This window comes from Heptranchias perlo, chromosome 13 (assembly GCF_035084215.1).
Source record: "Heptranchias perlo isolate sHepPer1 chromosome 13, sHepPer1.hap1, whole genome shotgun sequence".
Lineage (NCBI taxonomy): Eukaryota > Metazoa > Chordata > Chondrichthyes > Hexanchiformes > Hexanchidae > Heptranchias > Heptranchias perlo.
In genome coordinates this window covers 18902942-18920920 of record NC_090337.1, presented here as the reverse complement: position 1 = coordinate 18920920, position 17979 = coordinate 18902942, and the positions used below count along the sequence as shown (strand labels likewise).

At 43.2% G+C, this 17979-nt stretch overlaps 1 protein-coding gene across 1 annotated transcript in view; it reads left to right on the top strand.

The window, feature by feature from the left end:
- LOC137331357 (collagen alpha-5(IV) chain-like) overlaps window positions 1-17979 on the top strand; it is a 195496-nt gene that overhangs the window by 173241 nt on the left and 4276 nt on the right. Inside the window, exons 44-50 of the mRNA XM_067995103.1 lie at window positions 5246-5315; window positions 7602-7673; window positions 9552-9677; window positions 12738-12836; window positions 14606-14812; window positions 15358-15535; window positions 16253-16367. Of these exons, the coding sequence (XP_067851204.1) occupies window positions 5246-5315; window positions 7602-7673; window positions 9552-9677; window positions 12738-12836; window positions 14606-14812; window positions 15358-15535; window positions 16253-16367 (867 nt within the window). The remainder of the gene's footprint in view (window positions 1-5245; window positions 5316-7601; window positions 7674-9551; window positions 9678-12737; window positions 12837-14605; window positions 14813-15357; window positions 15536-16252; window positions 16368-17979) is intronic.

Here is a 17979-nt window from a genome sequence, read left to right as displayed (position 1 = left end):
AAAGAAACTCATAGCATTGTAAAGGAATGATATAGTTGAGGGGTCAAAGACAGAATCTATTTGGTTAGAATTAAGGAACAATAGAGGAACTATTTTGCTACTGGGTGTATACTATAGTTCACCAACAGTGGGAAGGTTATAGAGGAGAACATTTGCAGTCAAATTACAGAAAGATGCAAGAACTATAGAGTAGTGATAATGGGGAACTTCAATTATCCCAATATAGACTGGGACAGTAATGGTGTAAAGAGCAAAGAGGGGGAGGAATTCCTGAAATGTGTTCAAGAGAATTTTCTGGAACAGTGTGTTTCCAGCCCAACAAAGAAGGAAACAGTGCTTGATCTAGTTCTGGGGAATGAAGTGGAGCATGTTTCAGTGGGGGAGCATTTGGGGAAAAGTGATCGTAATATCATTAGGTTTAGAATAGTTATGGAAAAGGACAAGGAACAATCAAACGTGAAACTGGAGGAGGGCAAATTTCAGTGAGTTAAAAAGGGATCTTGCTCAGGTGGATTGGAATCAAAAATTGGTAGGCAAAACAGTAATTGAACAATGGGAAACTTTCAAGGAGGAGTTGGTTCGGGTACAGAGTAGAACTAGAGCTCCCTAGATGACTAAAGATATAGAGATTAAAATTAAATAGCAAAAGGAGGCTTATGACATATGTAAGGTTCATAATACAGTAAAGAACCAGGCTGGATGCAGAAAGTACAGAGGGCGCAGAAGAGATTTACTAGACTGGTGCCAGGGATTAGGGACTTCAGCTACTTGGAGAGACTGGAGAAGCTGGGGTTGTTCTCCTTAGAACAGAGAAGGTTAAGTGGAGATTTGATAGAGGTGTTCAAAATCATGACTGGTTTTGACAGAGTAAATAAGGAGAAACTGTTTCCAGTGGCAGAAGGGTCGGTAGGCAGAGTCAACATGGTTTTAAGAAAGGGAAATCGCATTTGACAAATCTATTAGAGTTTTTTGAGGATGTGACTAGCAAGGTAGATAACGGGGAACCAGTGGAAGTAGTATATTCGGATTTTCAAAATACATTCGCTATGATGCCACATAAAAGGTTGCTACGCAAGATAAAGGCTCATGGGGTTGGGGGTAATATATTAGCTAGGATAGAGGATTGGCTAACAGACAGAAAATAGAGAGTAGAGATAAACGGGTCATTCTCAGGTTGGCAGGCTGTAACTAGTGGGGTGCCGCAGGATCAGTGCTTGGGCCTCAGCTATTTACAATCAATATTAATGACTTAGATGAAGAGACCCGAGTGTAATGTATCCAAGTTTGCTGATGATGCAAAGCTAGGTGGGAAAATAAGCTGTGAGGAGGACACATACAGTCTGCAAAGGGATATAGACAGGTTAAATGAGCAGGCAAGAAAGTGGCAGATGGAGTATAATGTGGGGAAATGTGAGGTTATTCACTTTGGTAGGAAGAACAGAAAAACAGAATATTTTTTTAATGTTGAGAAACTATTGAATGTTGGCATTTAGAGAGATTTGCGTGTCCTCGTACAAGAAACACAGAAAGTTAGCATGCCCGTACAGCAAGCAATTAGGAAGGCTAATGGCATGTTGGCCTTTATTGCAAGGGGATTGGAGTACAAGAGTAAGGAAGTCTTGCTGTAACTGTACAGGGCTTTGGTGAGACCACAATTGGAGTACTGTGTACAGTTTTGGTCTCCTTATCTAAGGAAGGATATACTTGCCTTAGAGGCAGTACAACGAAGGTTTACTAGATTGATTTCTGGAATGAGAGGGTTGTTCTATGAGGAGAGATTGAGTAAAATGGGCCTATACCCTGGAGTTTAGAAGAATGAGAGGTGATTTCATTGCAACATATAAGATTCTGAGGGAGCTTGACAGGGTAGATGCTGAGAGGTTGTTTCCCCTGGCTGGAGAATCTAGAACTAGGGGGCATAGTCTCAGAATAAGGGATCAGCTATTTCTGAATGAGATGGGGAGGAATTTCTTCACTCAGAGGGTTGTGAATCTTTGGAATTCTCTACTGCAGAGGGCTGTGGATGCTCAGTCGTTGAGTATATTCAAGGCTGAGATAGATAGATTTTTGGGCTCTAGGGGAATCAAAGGATATGGGGATCGGGCGAGAAAGTGGAGTTGAGGCAGAAGATCAGCTGTGATCTTATTGAATGGCGGAGCAGGCTCAAGGAGCCATATGGCCTACTCCTGCTCCTATTTCTTATGTTCTTATGTTCTTATGGTAACCCAGAGGACACAGATTAAAGGTGATCGGCAAAAGAGCTAGAGGTGACACGAGGAAACATGTTTTTATGCAACGAGTTGATGTGATCTGGAATGCACTGCCTGAAAGGGAGGTGGAAGCAGATTCAATAGTAACTTTCAAAAGGGAATTGGATAAATACTTGAAGGGAAAATATTTACAGGGCTATGGGGAAAGAGCTGGGGAATAGAACTAATTGGATAGCTCTTTCAAAGAGCCGACACAGGCACGATGGGCTGAATGGCCTCCTCCTGTGCTGTACCTACTATGGTACGATGATATGAAGTTGTTGTGTTTTCTTAGTAAAACTGAAATGTCACACTGGTACAGCTGAGGAGTCTTTGCTGGCAGTGCTTAATATTGACCGAGTTCTAAAAGTTGAAATTTGTTAATTCCACAGCACCATATTAATTTTTCACTTTCCCAACTTAGTCTCTCTGAATGAGATTACTAGTTTGTGCTAAATCGTGAACGGTTTTGTGCTGTGGCTCTGTGCTCACTAGCAACTGGGTTCAGCTTGCCAAAACTTTGGGCCTTTACAACCAACAGCGTGAGAGGAGACTTTCATCCCATCAGCATGGGCTGGATTCAATTACAAGTCCCATTGGTGAAAGGACTGTTTTCCTACCTATTCTGCCACACAGTGCTCTCCCAATATGGTCGATGGGGGACACTTCAGCACACAGTCCCCAAACCTGAATTCTTGAAGATCACACCCAAAACCCAGAGCAGAATCCGAGCAAGTGCTGCCTGTTCCAAGTTCCCAAGATCCCCTTTCCGCCTATTCTATGCTTCCAGGATTTCCCTCCAATTTCCTAAATACATCTGAGATCCTCCTTCAGTGACTGGTGAGAGTTAAGGGTTGGGCAATCAATGGAGGTTGAGAAGGACAAGGTTGATGGTGTGCGGGGCTTGATATTATGTGGGATCTGAGTGGCAGAGTTGGGAGTGAGTTGGAGTTTATGTATGATGGAGCTTGGGAAGCCAAAAAGAGAGCATTGGAAAAATCAAGCCTTGAGATGACAAAAGTGTGATTGAGGGTTTCAGCAGAGTTTGGAGTGAGGTAGGGACATACAAAAAGTAGTTGTCATTTTTTGATATCCTTATAAATTTAGCAGAGGATATACATCCATGACAGATACATGTAAAGGTAATTACATCAGTGGTATTTTCACTCCCAACCACATATACAGCTTGAATGTGCATATCATCAATGGTAAATAGGAAGAACATGTAATAACCTGTAAGAGAGTGGAATAATTAAATCATGTTCACTTTAGTGTATGTAGAAGTGATTTTCTGATGGTGGACAGGTGTTCCCACCCCACCAGTCAGAAAATTACACTCTATGGGGTTACATTGGTTAACCCCCAAAAACTGGGGCAGGCATCGCATTGCGCGATTAACCCGCGCCCGGTCAACGCATCGCAGATGAGACGAGACATTCGTACTACCATAGAACTTACCTTATGCATGCGAAAAATCCAGGCATTGTCACTACGATTCCACGACATTCACACTTTCCACCAGCAGGGGAGCCCAAATCTCTTAAAGGCAGGCTGTCTCTCTGACAGCCTGCCAAAATCTTGTAAAGGTAGCTGGTACCTGTTATTTGCTAAAAATAATAGTCTGCTGTCTGCACAGAGTCTGAACGGAAATCAGACATCGCACATGTAAAACACAGATTCAGGTCCCATCCCTATGTTTACAAACTGATGTTAAAATATTAAATAAAGGTTGTGCACTACTAAATCCCACATCCTCCAATCTACATGCCAGACCTCACCAATCTGCCGGTCCGAGTTGGTACCAGGCCAGCGAGAGTGCGTGCACCAAGGTTCCCTGCTGATGCACTAGGGGCCTTGGCGCAAGAGGTGGACAAAAGGAGTCCTATATCCACAGTTTGGGTGGGGGGGTGGTGGAAGAGGCCCTCCAGACATATGCTCAAAAAGCAGCAGAGGACGAAGTCAATGCCAGGCGCATAGCACCACGAGGTCAACTGTCAAGTGGCATCTCCTACCAACTGCACCACTAGCCGCATACACTGCTCCACACACTACACCCCCCATCACCCACATACCAACAAACTCTTTCAATCAGTACTCAATTCTTCCAATCAGATACTTCCTTTCATCCTTACACATTACCACTGTAGCAAGCCGCACGCCCACAACTCACAGGCCATACACACTGGCAGCTATTCAGCCATGACAGGCACATCACCCAGACACATGTCCCACTTTCTTGCAGGAGAAGGAGAAGGCGCATAACTGGAGGCAGCAAATTAGCCCCTCAAGCCTGTTCTGCCATTCACTGAGATCATGGTTGATCTGTGACGTAACTCCATATACCCGCCTTAATATCCCTTAATACCGTTGGTTCACAGAAATCTATCAATCTCAAATTTAAAATTCACAATTGAGCTAGCATCAACTGCCATTTGCAGAAGAGAGTTCCAAACTTCTCCTACCCTTTCTGTGTAGAAGTATTTCCTAACTTGACTCCTGCATGTCCTGGCTCTAAATGTTAGGCTATGTCCCCTCATCCTAGTATTCACGCATAGGAGACCTCCAAAAACAGTTACAAATGCATCAGCAGCCAGAAGCAATAATCCACCAACTAACTGCAAATGCTGCATGGTCCCTTTAAATAGCGCTGGTGGGGTTCCTCCAGGCCATCTAAGACATGTTCAGATGGTCGTGGTTAAGACAATGCATTGAGTGGAGCGTTAAGTCCCAAAATGGCGTCTATCATTTTAAATCAGCATTGCGCACTGATCGAACGCATTTTCTCCTTACTTTACATGTTGCCGGTGTTCATTATTTGTGCATGCGCTAAACCCTTTACTAAGATAGCATCTGGTGCATGTCACACTACAAGAGTGCACATGAGGCTAAGATGCGTTCTTGGATGTTTGAGAGGCCGTGTAGCTCAAAACAATGGGCTAGACGGCCCAATTTCTAGCCCTATGTTTTTTGACACCACTTTTCCTTCAATTCTGCAGGGAGTTCCTGGTGTTTCACGTCAAGGTCCCAAAGGCGAGAGGGGTTCAACCGGTAACCCAGGGTTCCCAGGTATTGCCCAGGAACATTTGTGATTCTGCTATATTTAATATTGTTGTCATTTCTGATAAATACTACAACTCCAGCATGAATTTGCAATGATGAGTCGTTATTTGCAGATTTCCCTGAAACTTCCTGCCTGAAGAACATTGATGTGTGCTTGCAGCATTAATATCAATGTATCTTTTCACCCTACGGGGATATCATTTCCACCTTGACTGCTTGGGTGGTAGACTAGCAGAGCGGATCGCCCACCTGTTAAAGAACCTGCCCGATTATCATTTTCACTGATTTCAAAGGAAATGAAATGAGGTGGGTTTTATAACTGGCAGACGATTCACTCGCCAATTAATCGTCACGCGCAGAAGGTGAAAATTGTGCCCTATGTATGTATGGAATAGGTTCTATGCTGGAGATTAACATTACTTCACAGAACAGGCTTGTGCCATAATTTAATACACAATGAATTAATTTCTGTAACTTCATCTATACCAATTTAATATTTAATTTTCATATAATTCATATCTATGAATGAATAATTATAGCAAATTTAAAATTGGTAGTTTAATGTCAATAATTACATGGAATTTACAGCATAGAAACAGGCCGTTCGGCCCAACCACTCCCCTGCCCTTTCCCCATAGCCCTGCAAATTTTTTCCTTTCAAGTACTTATCCAGTTCCCTTTTGAAGGCTATGATTGAATCTGCCTCCAGCACCCCTTCGGGCAGTGCATTCCAGATCCTAACCACTTGCTGTGTAAAAAAGTTTTTCCTCATGTCACCTTTGGTTCTTTTGCCAATCACCTTAAATCTATGTCCTCTGGTCCTTGACCCTCCGCCAATGGAAACAGTTTCTCTCTATCTACTCTGTCTCGACCCTTCATGATTTTGAATACCTCTATCATATCTCCTCTCAACTGTTTCTGTTCCAAGGAGGACAACCCCAGCTTCTCCAGTCTGTCCATGTAACTAAAGTCCCTCATCCCTGGAATCATTCTAGTAAATCTCTCCTCCCGTTCCATTTACTTCATCTAACCCAAACAACATATCCTTCTATTCCTTTCTCCCTCATGTACTTAATAGCTTACCCTAATAACTTTTGTAACTAAGGATTCCTTAGTTATTATTGCAAAGCACACTCCAAAGACCAAGGTTATACCATGCTGGGTGTGTTGCTGGATGTTGGTACAGTTCCACTGACCAGTAAATTTGCAATGTTTTGCATGCATAGGCTGGAATATCCAGACTGACACATTCAAACTTCTTTTACTATGTTTGACTTTGGCAAATTTCAAATTACTGAGCACTTCCATGTTTAAGGCTGCAGACACTTTCTTCTTCCTGGGAAAAATATGGACGGCCTCTTGGTTTGGCTTTATATCATCCTGCAGCAATGTTGAAAAGACTCAGCTTAACTTCATAAAGTCTCCAGGCCACACAATGAACCACCTAGGCTCTTTTTAAAAACAGTTTCAGCCCAGAGTGGATTTCTGCTACACTTTTTGTTTTCTTTTTGTTAGGATAAACAAAGCCTGCAGTCTTTGACTATATGCCGGGAATTTCATAAATGGATTTTCCTCTGCACTTCCCGCAAAGTAACGCCGGCGGAGTGGGAGTAGCACTGAGGAACATCCCGGCCATTGCATTGCTGTGCTAGTGAATTCACTCTGTCAGTACCTTCAATCATGGTGCCTCACTTGCCTCTGCTGCTCCTCTTTCTCTGTCATTATTATGCAGAATGGGGTACACCCGTTGGGAAGGCCATTCTGAACAAGTGGGTGAGGGGTCAGGGGTCCAAAAGATTTCAGGTGCACTGAGACTGGAAATCTTAAAAGAAAATCACTATAAAACTCCAGAAATCTCAGTTACGCGATATCAGATTACTTTGGTCCGTGCTGCGCCTAAATTTTCGGGTGTAGATCGACATTAGCGCATTATTCGCGTAAATCCAGGAAACATGTTGCGAGGGGGTTAGAGAAGCTATGTAAATGAGCTGTAGAGGATTTCAGTGGACGTATCAAGAAAGTGGCACAAACTATAAAGGAAACTCATGCATAATTATATCTTTGCACAAAACCGTGTAAATCAAATACGCACAAATTTCCTTGGTATAACGCAGTCCTTACGCCATAGTCACACCGAAACTTTCCAGGAACTTCTGGGCCACAGTTTCCAATTGCACTGAAATTACACATTGGAGGTAGGAAAAAAATATAGTACGGTTCAATGTCTTAATGAATGGACAGGTATTCTTCAGGTTCTGATGGATTCTAATTTTAATAATCTTTCTGTTGCAGGTGCACAAGGTGACAATGGTGTCCGAGGTCAGAAAGGAGACACAGGACCACCAGGACCACCTGGGCATCCAGGTAACTTTACAGATTAATGGGAGCAAAGAATGGGGGAGGAAATATTAAAGTCATTGGGTCACGAACTGAAATGTATTGCAAGATATCATATTTATGAAAAGAGCAGGGTGACAGTGATAATATCCCATCTGATGTTATTAGTTCTTTTTAATTTTTGATATTCATTTTAACGTCCTTTTAGACACATATTGTAAAAGCTCATGCCAAGGCATGTAAGTGTCTGTTGCAGTGTGCTGGAGTTTTCATTGAACTGCCTGTTCCAGGTTTAAAGAATGAGAAAACTCCACAAGTAGGTGGTAACATCCCCCTTCAACGTAAGGTATCGAAGTTACAAGGTTGTCATTCTGGTATTCTCCAGTTCACTGGTAATGAGAAGAATGACACTGAAGCCTAGATTATCTGATTGAAAGTGAGCCCGCCTAGATGTGGGACAGGGCGTGATTTGGCTGCTCAACATCTTGAGCATTGACCCTGCCTTAATTTCCAGGATCAGCCTCATAATATTTTGGGATAGCTTCAGATGCCCAAACCACCTCTGATTGGGAGCTCACCAATTTGTGGGACATTTGTCCATATTAAATGAAATATGTACCTTATCTAAGTTGTCCTGCAACCTATTGATTTTGTCTGGATTACTACTACCTGCTTACATTTTTGTATCATTGGGAAATTTAAGAAGGGTTCTACTTAGGCCCTCATCTAGATCAGTAATGAAAATGATAAAAAGTAACAATCTCAATAGAGAACCTTGTGGGCCTTCACTTGCAACCAAGCCTTGAGCAGATTCACTTCCATTAGCAGTAACCCTCCGTTCATATGATTTCAACTTATCCAATGTAATAGCTAACCTAAAATCCCATGAGATCTCACTTTTTCTAATCGCTCTTCACACAGTACTTTAGAAAATCCGGGCTAAGTTCTCTTGCCTAATTGCCTTCATCTCAACAAGGATTTTCAGGAATATTTAAATCACACGAAAAATGTCATGGAAGCAGTAGCTGAAATGTTCTGGCCAACAGTATCAGTACCACCAGTAGGAGTCAGGCTTGTGGGTAGTGTGAAATTGATTGGATATGGCTCTCACCCAGATTCCAATGAAAATTTGCCAGTTTTGAGTTTGTGATTGGGTTGTATGATTGCAATGTTCATTTTAATTGATCATGGGTGGTTGCCTCAGAAGGGCATTAGATACCACACTGAATCTTCTGATGTTTGGGTGGAAGTATCACTCAACATTCCTTTCGCCCATTCAGGCCTGATGTTAAAGAAAGTTGCATGGATGAATCAAAGTTAACGGAATATACAGCTTTTTTAGTGTTCTTCAGCATGGATTTTTCCTGGGTTTTCTGGATCAGACAATGGAGGAAGTGTTTCTGTTAAGAGACACGGAGGCCTAAATTCATTAGGGCCCAAACCCGGGCGCAATATGCGAGATGCACAAACAAGGCGTGCCAGAATAGAGAGGTCTGAGGACTTTCCTAAATTGTAATCAGGGCCTTACCAATTTCGGCCAGCTCAGACACCGTCCGAGGACAACAGGTGCGTCCAAGTACAACGCAAGCTCCGACTGTTTGTAACGAATTTCGCAAACAGGTCCAGAAATTGCCACAGAAGTTTCATTTCAATATCAAAATGAGGCGTGCGCTCATTTCAGGCAGCCGCCATGGCCACCTAAAAAAAAGGCCCTGCTGAATTAACAGTGGCCCGGGCACACATGTAAATTGAGCATTGACCTTCCCACTGCTGAATTTGTCCTCATTGCACCTGTTTTACGCCAGTAATTTCTGCACAAGTGCGATCCAGGGAAACTCGGGGCCTATGCGTTCTCACAATTTTGTTGGTGGTTCATTAATTATAATGAAAAATGTTTGATCTTAGGTCCGAAAGGGTTACCATTCTTGGTTGTGACAACACCCGTAAAGGGTGATCGTGGATTTCCGGGTCCACCAGGGCCTGAAGGACAAAGTGGATCTCCTGGATCTCCTGGCCCACCTGGATGTATTGGTACGTTCTAAACTCTGAAGGAATCTGATAACTGAGTGACACTGTCTATTTCACTGTAAAGGAGAAATTGAGCCCATTTTACAGGCGTAAAATGAGGATAAATGCGAACAATTTTGCAGGGTTCTGTCCTGCACTCAAAGGGAGCCTGAAAAATGTCCGATGCCATATTGGGTCTGCCAATATTCAGGCATCACTGGTGACCGCTTGAAGTAAGCATTTGGCTCCTTGTATGTGCTAATGAAGGGCCTAACACATGTTTCAGGACCCCTCTCAGAAATTTGTTTGCACTGAGGGGAGCATGCGCCAGCCAGGCTCACCTTCACTTTCGACACCTTAATGTGAAGCCAGGAGGAGCAAAAGTGCCCCTCCCCTCCCAGGACCAGCTGAGGGTCGCTGACAACCTGATAGCTGTCCCAAATTGGTGTGCTGGAAACCAACAAGCTACCACTGGACGTCTGACTGGCGCCCGCAGCTTGCTGGAATTATGCCGATGAGGCCCAAAACCCAATTTTGGAACAGCCTCGGGCCTCCGACTTCTGGCACATGCTGTTTCAGGCCCAAAAGCGGGCCTAACTGAATTTCTAATTCTACAGAACCTACACCCCATTCTTATTTGTTCCCTTGCATTCGTGCTGTCCCTCTTTGGCTTAGAAGGCTGGTCACTCCGGGGTAGATTTCAACTTGCCATCTGGCTGTAAAACTGGCATTTCAATGGAAATAAAAATCCAGCAGTTTCCATAACGAGCAGCCAATCCGTAACACCAGTTTTATATCTGGGGGGCGTTGAAAATCTACCCCTCTGTGTCAAAGGTTTCACGCTGATGGTTCAGCGGGGAGGTGAACACAGAGGCTCCCATCAGTACTGAGATTGTATTTTATTTGTAGCCCCTGGTCATTCTTTATATAATCCAGCAGAGCAGGCAAACCAGATCTGCACATTCCTTCACAACCATGATGCCAGTGCTGACCTCTAATACCAGGAAGTAGTTACGGGTAAGAGGAATTTCTCAGCCATTACTGAGCTGGGACTGGCACATTAGAGATCATGGGGGGAAAAAAAATTGGATAAGGCCTATTATTGGGCAGGGGTAGCGCGATCCGCTATTACCCCGTGCCCAATGGCCCCTGCACAGGCAGGACGAGATTTTTGTGAGGCCTGAGGATTTACCTTCAAGCAGCATTCCAAATCATCGTTGACAGGAGGATTCAATGCAATTCGCACTTTCCACCAGCAGGGGGGAGCCCCAATCTCTTAAAGGCAGGCTGTCTCTTAAAAATCTCTTAAAGGTAGCTGGTACCTGTTATTTGCTAAAAATAATCGTCTGCTGTCTGCACAGACTCTTAACGGAGATCAAACATCACACATGCAAAACACAGATGCAGCTCCCATCCCTATGTTTACAAACTGATGAGTCATGTTAAAACATTGAATAAAGTTGCGTACTATTAAATCCTCCAATCTGCATGCCAGACCTCACCAATCTGCCGATCTGAGTTGGTACCAGGCCTGCGTGAGTGCGTGCACCAAGGTTCTCAGCTGATGCACTAGAGGCCTTGGTGCAAGAGGTGGACAGAAGGAGGGACATCCTATATCCGCAGAGGTGGGGGGGGGAAGATCCCAGAGGCCCTCCAGGCATATATCCAAAAGGCAGTGGGAGGCAGTGGGGGAGGAAGTCAATGCCAGTCGCACAGCATCATGAACATGGATGCAGTGCAGGAAGAAGTTCAATGCTTTGACATGAGTGGTCAAGGTGAGTGAGGTCGACTGTCAAGTGGTGTCTCCTACCAACTGCACCACGCACTACACCCACATACCAACAAACTCTTTCCATCAGTACTCAATTCTTCCAATCAGATGCTTCCTCTCACCCTTACACATTACTACTGTTGCAAGCCACACACCCACAACTCACAGGCTACACACACTGGCAGCTATTCAACCATGACAGGCACAACACCCAGACACACATCCCACTTTCTTGCAGGAGAAGGTGGCGCATAACAGGAGGCAGCAAGTGGCAGTGGCATTTAGCCCCTCGAGCCTGTTCTGCCATTCACTGAGATCATGCTGGACGTGTGACCTAACTCCATATACCCGCCTTAGCCCCATATCCCTTAATACCCTTGTTTCACAGAAATCGATCAATCTCAGATTTAGAATTCACAATTGAGCTAGCATCAAATGCCATCTGCAGAAGAGCGTTCCAAACTTCTCCCACCTTTTGCATGTAGAAGCCTTTCCTAACTTCACTCCTGCACGTCCTGGCTCTAAATGTTAGGCTATGTCCCCGCGTCCTAGTATTCAAGTATAGGAGACCTCCAAAAACAGATACAAATGTCTCGGCAGCCGGAAGCAATAATTCAGCCACTAATCTATAAATCCTGCATGGTGCCTTTAAATAGCGCTGGTGGGGGTTCTCCAGGCATTCTAAGACACGTTCAGATGGTCGGGGTTAAGACTGTGCGTTGAGTTGAGTGTTAAGACCCAAAATGCTGTCTATCACTTTAAATCAGCGTTGCACACTGATTGTATCCATTTTCTCTTTACTTTACATGCTTCCAGCGTTCGGTATTTGTGCATGTGCTAACTCCTATACCCATTACCCCTATGCTCGCTAACCTATATTGGCTCCTGGTCCCCCAAAGCCTCATATCCCTTTATGGCTTCGCCCCTTCTTGTCTCTGTATTCCTCCCCAACCCTACAACACTCCGTGAACTCCATGTTCCACCTCTGGCCTCTTGCACGTCCCCCACTCCCTCCGCCCTGCCATTGGTGACTGTGCCTTCACGTCCCCAGGCCCTAAGCTCTGGAATTCCCTCCCTAAACCTCTCCAGCTCTCCATTTCTCTCTCCACTTTTAAGACCCTCTTCAAAACCTACTTCTTTAACCAAGTTTTCAGGCATCCCTCAGAATATCTCCTTCTTTGGCTCAGTGTCAATTTTTGTCTGATTACGCTTTGGTGAAACACTTTGGGATGTTCTCCTACATTAAAAGCACTATATAAAGCAAGTTGATATTGTTGTAATATGATACATTTAATTTCTTTTTTTACACACAGGAAAACCAGGTCCACCTGGTCTCCTTGGTCGTAATGGGCTTCCTGGAGGTTTAGGGCGTTCAGGACGAAAGGGCTCCCCAGGATTTCCTGGACAGCAAGGTAAATGAGACAGCAGTTTCAAATAATTCTATGATGCACTCTTGCTGGTCTTTATTATTAATTGGGGAGGGAGGACAGTTAGAGGAGGCATGTGTGTTTTTATCCATATAGCATTACATGCACTTGACACAAAGATATAATTTAAAACAACTTATGCCATCACTTGTTTGTAAACAAGCACACATATTTTTGCCAAATACTCTTCAATCAAAACAGTGGCACTTTACTTTAATTGGGAGGCTGACCCGGCCAGCAGAAAGGTAGGTCATGGGAACATAGGAACATAGGAAGATAGAAACAGGGGTAGACTGTTTAGCCCCTCAAGCCTATTCCACCATTCAAGATGATCATGGTTGATCTGTGACTTAACTCCATATGCCTTAGCCCCATATCCCTTAATACCTTTGGTTAACCAAAATCTATCAATCTTAGATTTAAAATGAACTAACATCAACTGCTGTTTGCGGAAGAGAGTTCCAAACTTCTACCACCCTTAGCGTGTAGAAGTGTTTCCTAACTTCACTCCTGAAAGTCCTGGCTCTAATCCTGTGCCCTAGTCCTAGACTCCCTAACCAGTGGAAATAGTTTCTCTCTATCTACCCTATCAATTTCCCTTAATATCTTGAAAACTTCAATCAAATCACCCCTTAATCTTCTAAATGGAGGATGGTGCGATACCGGAATGGGGGGCCTGGGCCAGCAACGGCCCATTATTTGTAGAGTACAGAGGAGCACTCCTGCTCCTCCTGGTCCCACAAAAATAGCACTTACCTTTTAGGACCTCTTCCTTTTGGCCACCAGGCTTTACATAGAAATTTACAATACTGAAACAGGCCATTCGGCCCAACAGATCTAAGCCAGTGTTCATGCTCCACACGAGCCTCCTCCCACCTTACTTCATCTCACCCCATCAGCATATCCTTCTATTGCTTTCTCCCTCATGTACTTACCTAGCTTCCCCTTGAATGCATCTATGCTAATCGCCTCAGCTACTCCATGTGGTAGCGAGTTCCATATTCTCATCACTCTCTGAGTAAAGAAGTTTCTCCCAAATTCCTTATTGGATTTATTAGTTATTATCTTATATTTATGGCTCCTAGTTTTAGACTCCCCGACAAGTAGAAACATCTTCCCTACGTTTTACTGAATGGATTGTCCATACCATGCTCCATCCAGCGGGACATTAAAATTGCATTGGGTTCTTGTGTACATCATAAGACCTTGATTTGCCTGGGCCGCCCAGCGGAAGGCTCCGGGAGATATGGCAGTGGAGCGGATAAGTCGACCACCTAGATTTTAATTCCGTTACTGCTCCGTTTCTGTCAGGCGGAGAGAGTTAAAAATCCACCCCCTCATTCTCTCAGTAATCTAATTAACTCTACATATTATTATCTAAAAGTTCCTTTGTTTAAATGCTGAGAGTATCTGGCAATGCTGCAATAAAGTGCGCTGAAGCTGTAATATACTGTGCCACAAAGTGGCAGGACACAGATTCATGCCAATGAGTCTCCATATGCTCACCACTCCCTTGATAAGGAGGCATACGTCGAAACTAACAGCTTTCCCAAAAAATCAATTGGAGAGTCCATTTCCTAAACTACTTCTGCGTACCTCCTGCAGGCTGGTTATACATTGATATTGGCAGAAGAATGTGATCGGGTTGCTTACGTAAGGAGAAAGTAAAAGCACATTCCGAAAAAGACGCAAGAACCTCACTAATAATTTGTCTGCTTATCGCAAATAGAACAAATGTTATTTTTTTAAATTAGGACCAAAGGGGTTTCTAGGTCCCCAGGGAAAGCAAGGAGACTGGGGACCCCCTGGACCATCAAGAACAGATATCCAAGGTTTTATCTTTACACGACATAGTCAAACTATAGAGATACCTTTGTGCCCAGGCAACACTAAACAGCTGTACATTGGCTACTCTCTCCTCTTCGTGCAAGGCAACAAACGTGCGTATGGACAAGATTTAGGTATGTTACTCTCAGTCCTGAACAAATTTATGTTAGATTTTTAAATGTGTTTAAAACATGATTGCTGCAATTCAGTTTTAATGTATTTAAGGGCCTCAAGGAAAGTAATGTCTGATATTACTGCATCCAAGTAAAAGCAAGAGAGAGAAAAACTAAATATTTGTGCTGCAGTGAAGATCACTGAAATGTTTATATTTGCATACAAAGCTGAGATTTTCTTCCTGTATAATGAGGGGAGAGGCAAAATCCTCAACCTTGAGACCAAGCCATGGACTTGGGAATTCCATGTGGCATTTGACAGCAGTGCTTATGTTCCATTCACTTTTTGACAGCAATGCCATAATCCCATTCGACCTTAAAGAAAGCCACTGTCCCACTTGGCAACTGAGAGCAATGCTTACGTAATATAGTACACGGTGCAACAAGTTGTATGGATCGCAATCCGCCTGAGCTACAGGCTCAGTAGTATTTCCATGTGATTAACATGTATTTCAGTTTTTACATTTCATTGTTTAATTTACTTCCTATGTTTCTGTGGTTTTCAGGGGCTGCTGGCAGTTGCTTGCCAAGATTCAGCGTCATGCCATTTTTATTCTGTGATGTTAATGATGTCTGTAATTATGCATCAAGAAATGACTATTCTTATTGGCTGTCGACTTCAAAACAAATGCCTATGGATATGGCTCCAATCAGTGGGCAAGAACTGCAGCCATTTATAAGCAGGTAGTGCCTTCAGTTATCAGTCTGTGTACAGCTCTCAAGGAATTTATGGATGTCATCTGAAATTGAGAGATTAAAATACACCCCTGGTTTATCAAATCACCCAGTGAATAGCTGAGCCATACGGACCAGAAAAGTCCCAAGTTCAATCCCTGTGCACACTGAGTTAGTTGAACAGAGCATGGATAGGGGTTCTAGAATTAGGCTTAGTACCCCACATTGGGGGTTGTGGGGGGGGGAGAATTAGCCAGTATTCCCACTCCTGGTCACAACCCAGTGATCCCTACTGGAAATTCCCATGTAGAAATGTAGGATGAGGACAGGATCAGGCTCGGTATTGGATGGGACACATGGAAAAATGTTCCATTTCCCAATAATGTCCTTCATCTCGATGACCAAAAAATTAAAAATTCTTTAAGGAGAGGACATTTTTTCTTAGAAAAAGATCATTGTTGCCTGCTTTAATATATTTGAATTTTCAATTTTTTTAATATTGATACTGTAATTAGTACAGTCTACTGCTAATTCAAAGTCATTTTTCACACTAAAAAAATTGAATTGCCCAATAATTTGAATTAAGAAATGAAAATAAAGGTAAAGAATTCAGTGCGAAATAAATTGAATCTCAGGCAATTTAAATTAAGTAACATTGAATTAAGAGGAGTAGACGGTATACATATTTCAAAAGTTTGTGCTAACAGTAGTTATGTCTCATTACAGGTGTGTTGTCTGTGAAAGTCCTGCAATGGTCTTAGCTGTGCACAGTCAAACTGTTCAGATCCCACCATGCCCGACGGGGTGGAATTCCTTGTGGATTGGCTATTCCTTTGTAATGGTATGGACATGAAGGATTGTTATGATAACCATGGTAATCCATGTTAGGGAAAGGGATTCAGACTAAAGTTTGGTCAAGCTATTATTAATAATTTACAATCAGGACAGCTGTATGAGTGCTCTTTTATTTATATTTGGGTAAGCTCAGTATGGGGGGAGATGAAGAAAATGTGATGGGAATGAGCAAGGCTCAGCCCAATAACTTCAGGTCTTCTTATGCACTGTCTGACGATCCCAATCTCTGAAACTGCATTGAGTACCAGTTCTGATCATTATTAAACTGTTACCATGAGTGATAAGATTTCTAATAGGATACTTGGTAATGAGAAGTTCCCTAGTTCTAAATATAAAATGATTAGGAAAGTATTAATGAAAGCTACCCAGTATCTTTGGAATATCAGTGTTTGCTCCACAAGCACATGTCAATTCTTTGACTTCCAGAAGTCTCCATCACTTTTCCTGGTAATTTTTATTTTGTGATGTTATAAAATCGCTCTATATTTTCTCCAAGAAATCCTAGACTTGCTGCACCATGCAAAACCGATGGCCAAGCGAGCAGCTGATAAAACTGCTCCACGGATTCTTCAGCTTGTTCTCCAGTGGAATATGCCTGGCCTCCATGCAGCATCTCCCGACAGTAGTGGGGCTGAGATCAGGAATTCAGTGGTATAGAGGACTAAACTGTATGCCACCACTTATTGCATGTAAATGCTCTGCTACTACACTATCTCCCAATTGTGTTTTTTCCCTGGTTTTCTTCCCTTTTCTCCAATCCTCTTTTCAAGGAAATGGCTCAAGCAAGATATGGTTCCACAATAATTGGGTGTCCATTTGAGGATAAGGGGTGTGGTTCCCCCCTCCCCAGCCCCGCCTCCCAATTAAAGGAAACATATCCAAAATCAAATACTATCTTGTTCCAATGCAAAATAAACTGGATATCAAACTGGGCCATGACTCCTTTGATCTGCCCTACTTCCTATAGAGAAGATCAATCCAAAATAGAGACTGGAACTTGATCTAGGGCTTTGACCCATATGAACCACCATGAGAACATTAATGAGAAGAGTAATCTGAAGAAGGTAATGTTGGTGAGGAAGATTAATGGGTATACTGGGGGAAATGAGGAAGATGGAAATAGTAACAGTGGAAACGTGTTGAGATGCAGGATATGAGAAAAGTGAGAGTTGGGTCAGAGGTCAAAATGGCAGTGCAAATATGTTTGCCTGAGTTGGGTCTGCGTAACTGCCCACAGTCCATGCTGGTGATGCAGTTTAACCCTCTGTAACCTAAGTTTTTCATTTGACCCATATTGACCAACCCTTCCATCTACTCATTCCCTGTGCAATCACCACTCCCTTTTCTTGGAATCTTTCCATCTATTTGCCTATGCATTATAAGATCACAGTGGTCACCTACTCTCAAAGTAAGTCAGAGAAAGCAATGTGGGAGTTCCTGGGTTTGCCAATTTTGTACTTCCTTTTTTATCCTTTTCTGAATGCCTGAAATATTTCAATCTTCCACCTCATACATGTCTCACTGAGCTTTACATCTCCTGTGGTCAATAGGCCAGGGGAGGGTGGGGTAGCTAACGTCCTTCCCTCCACAACGTCACG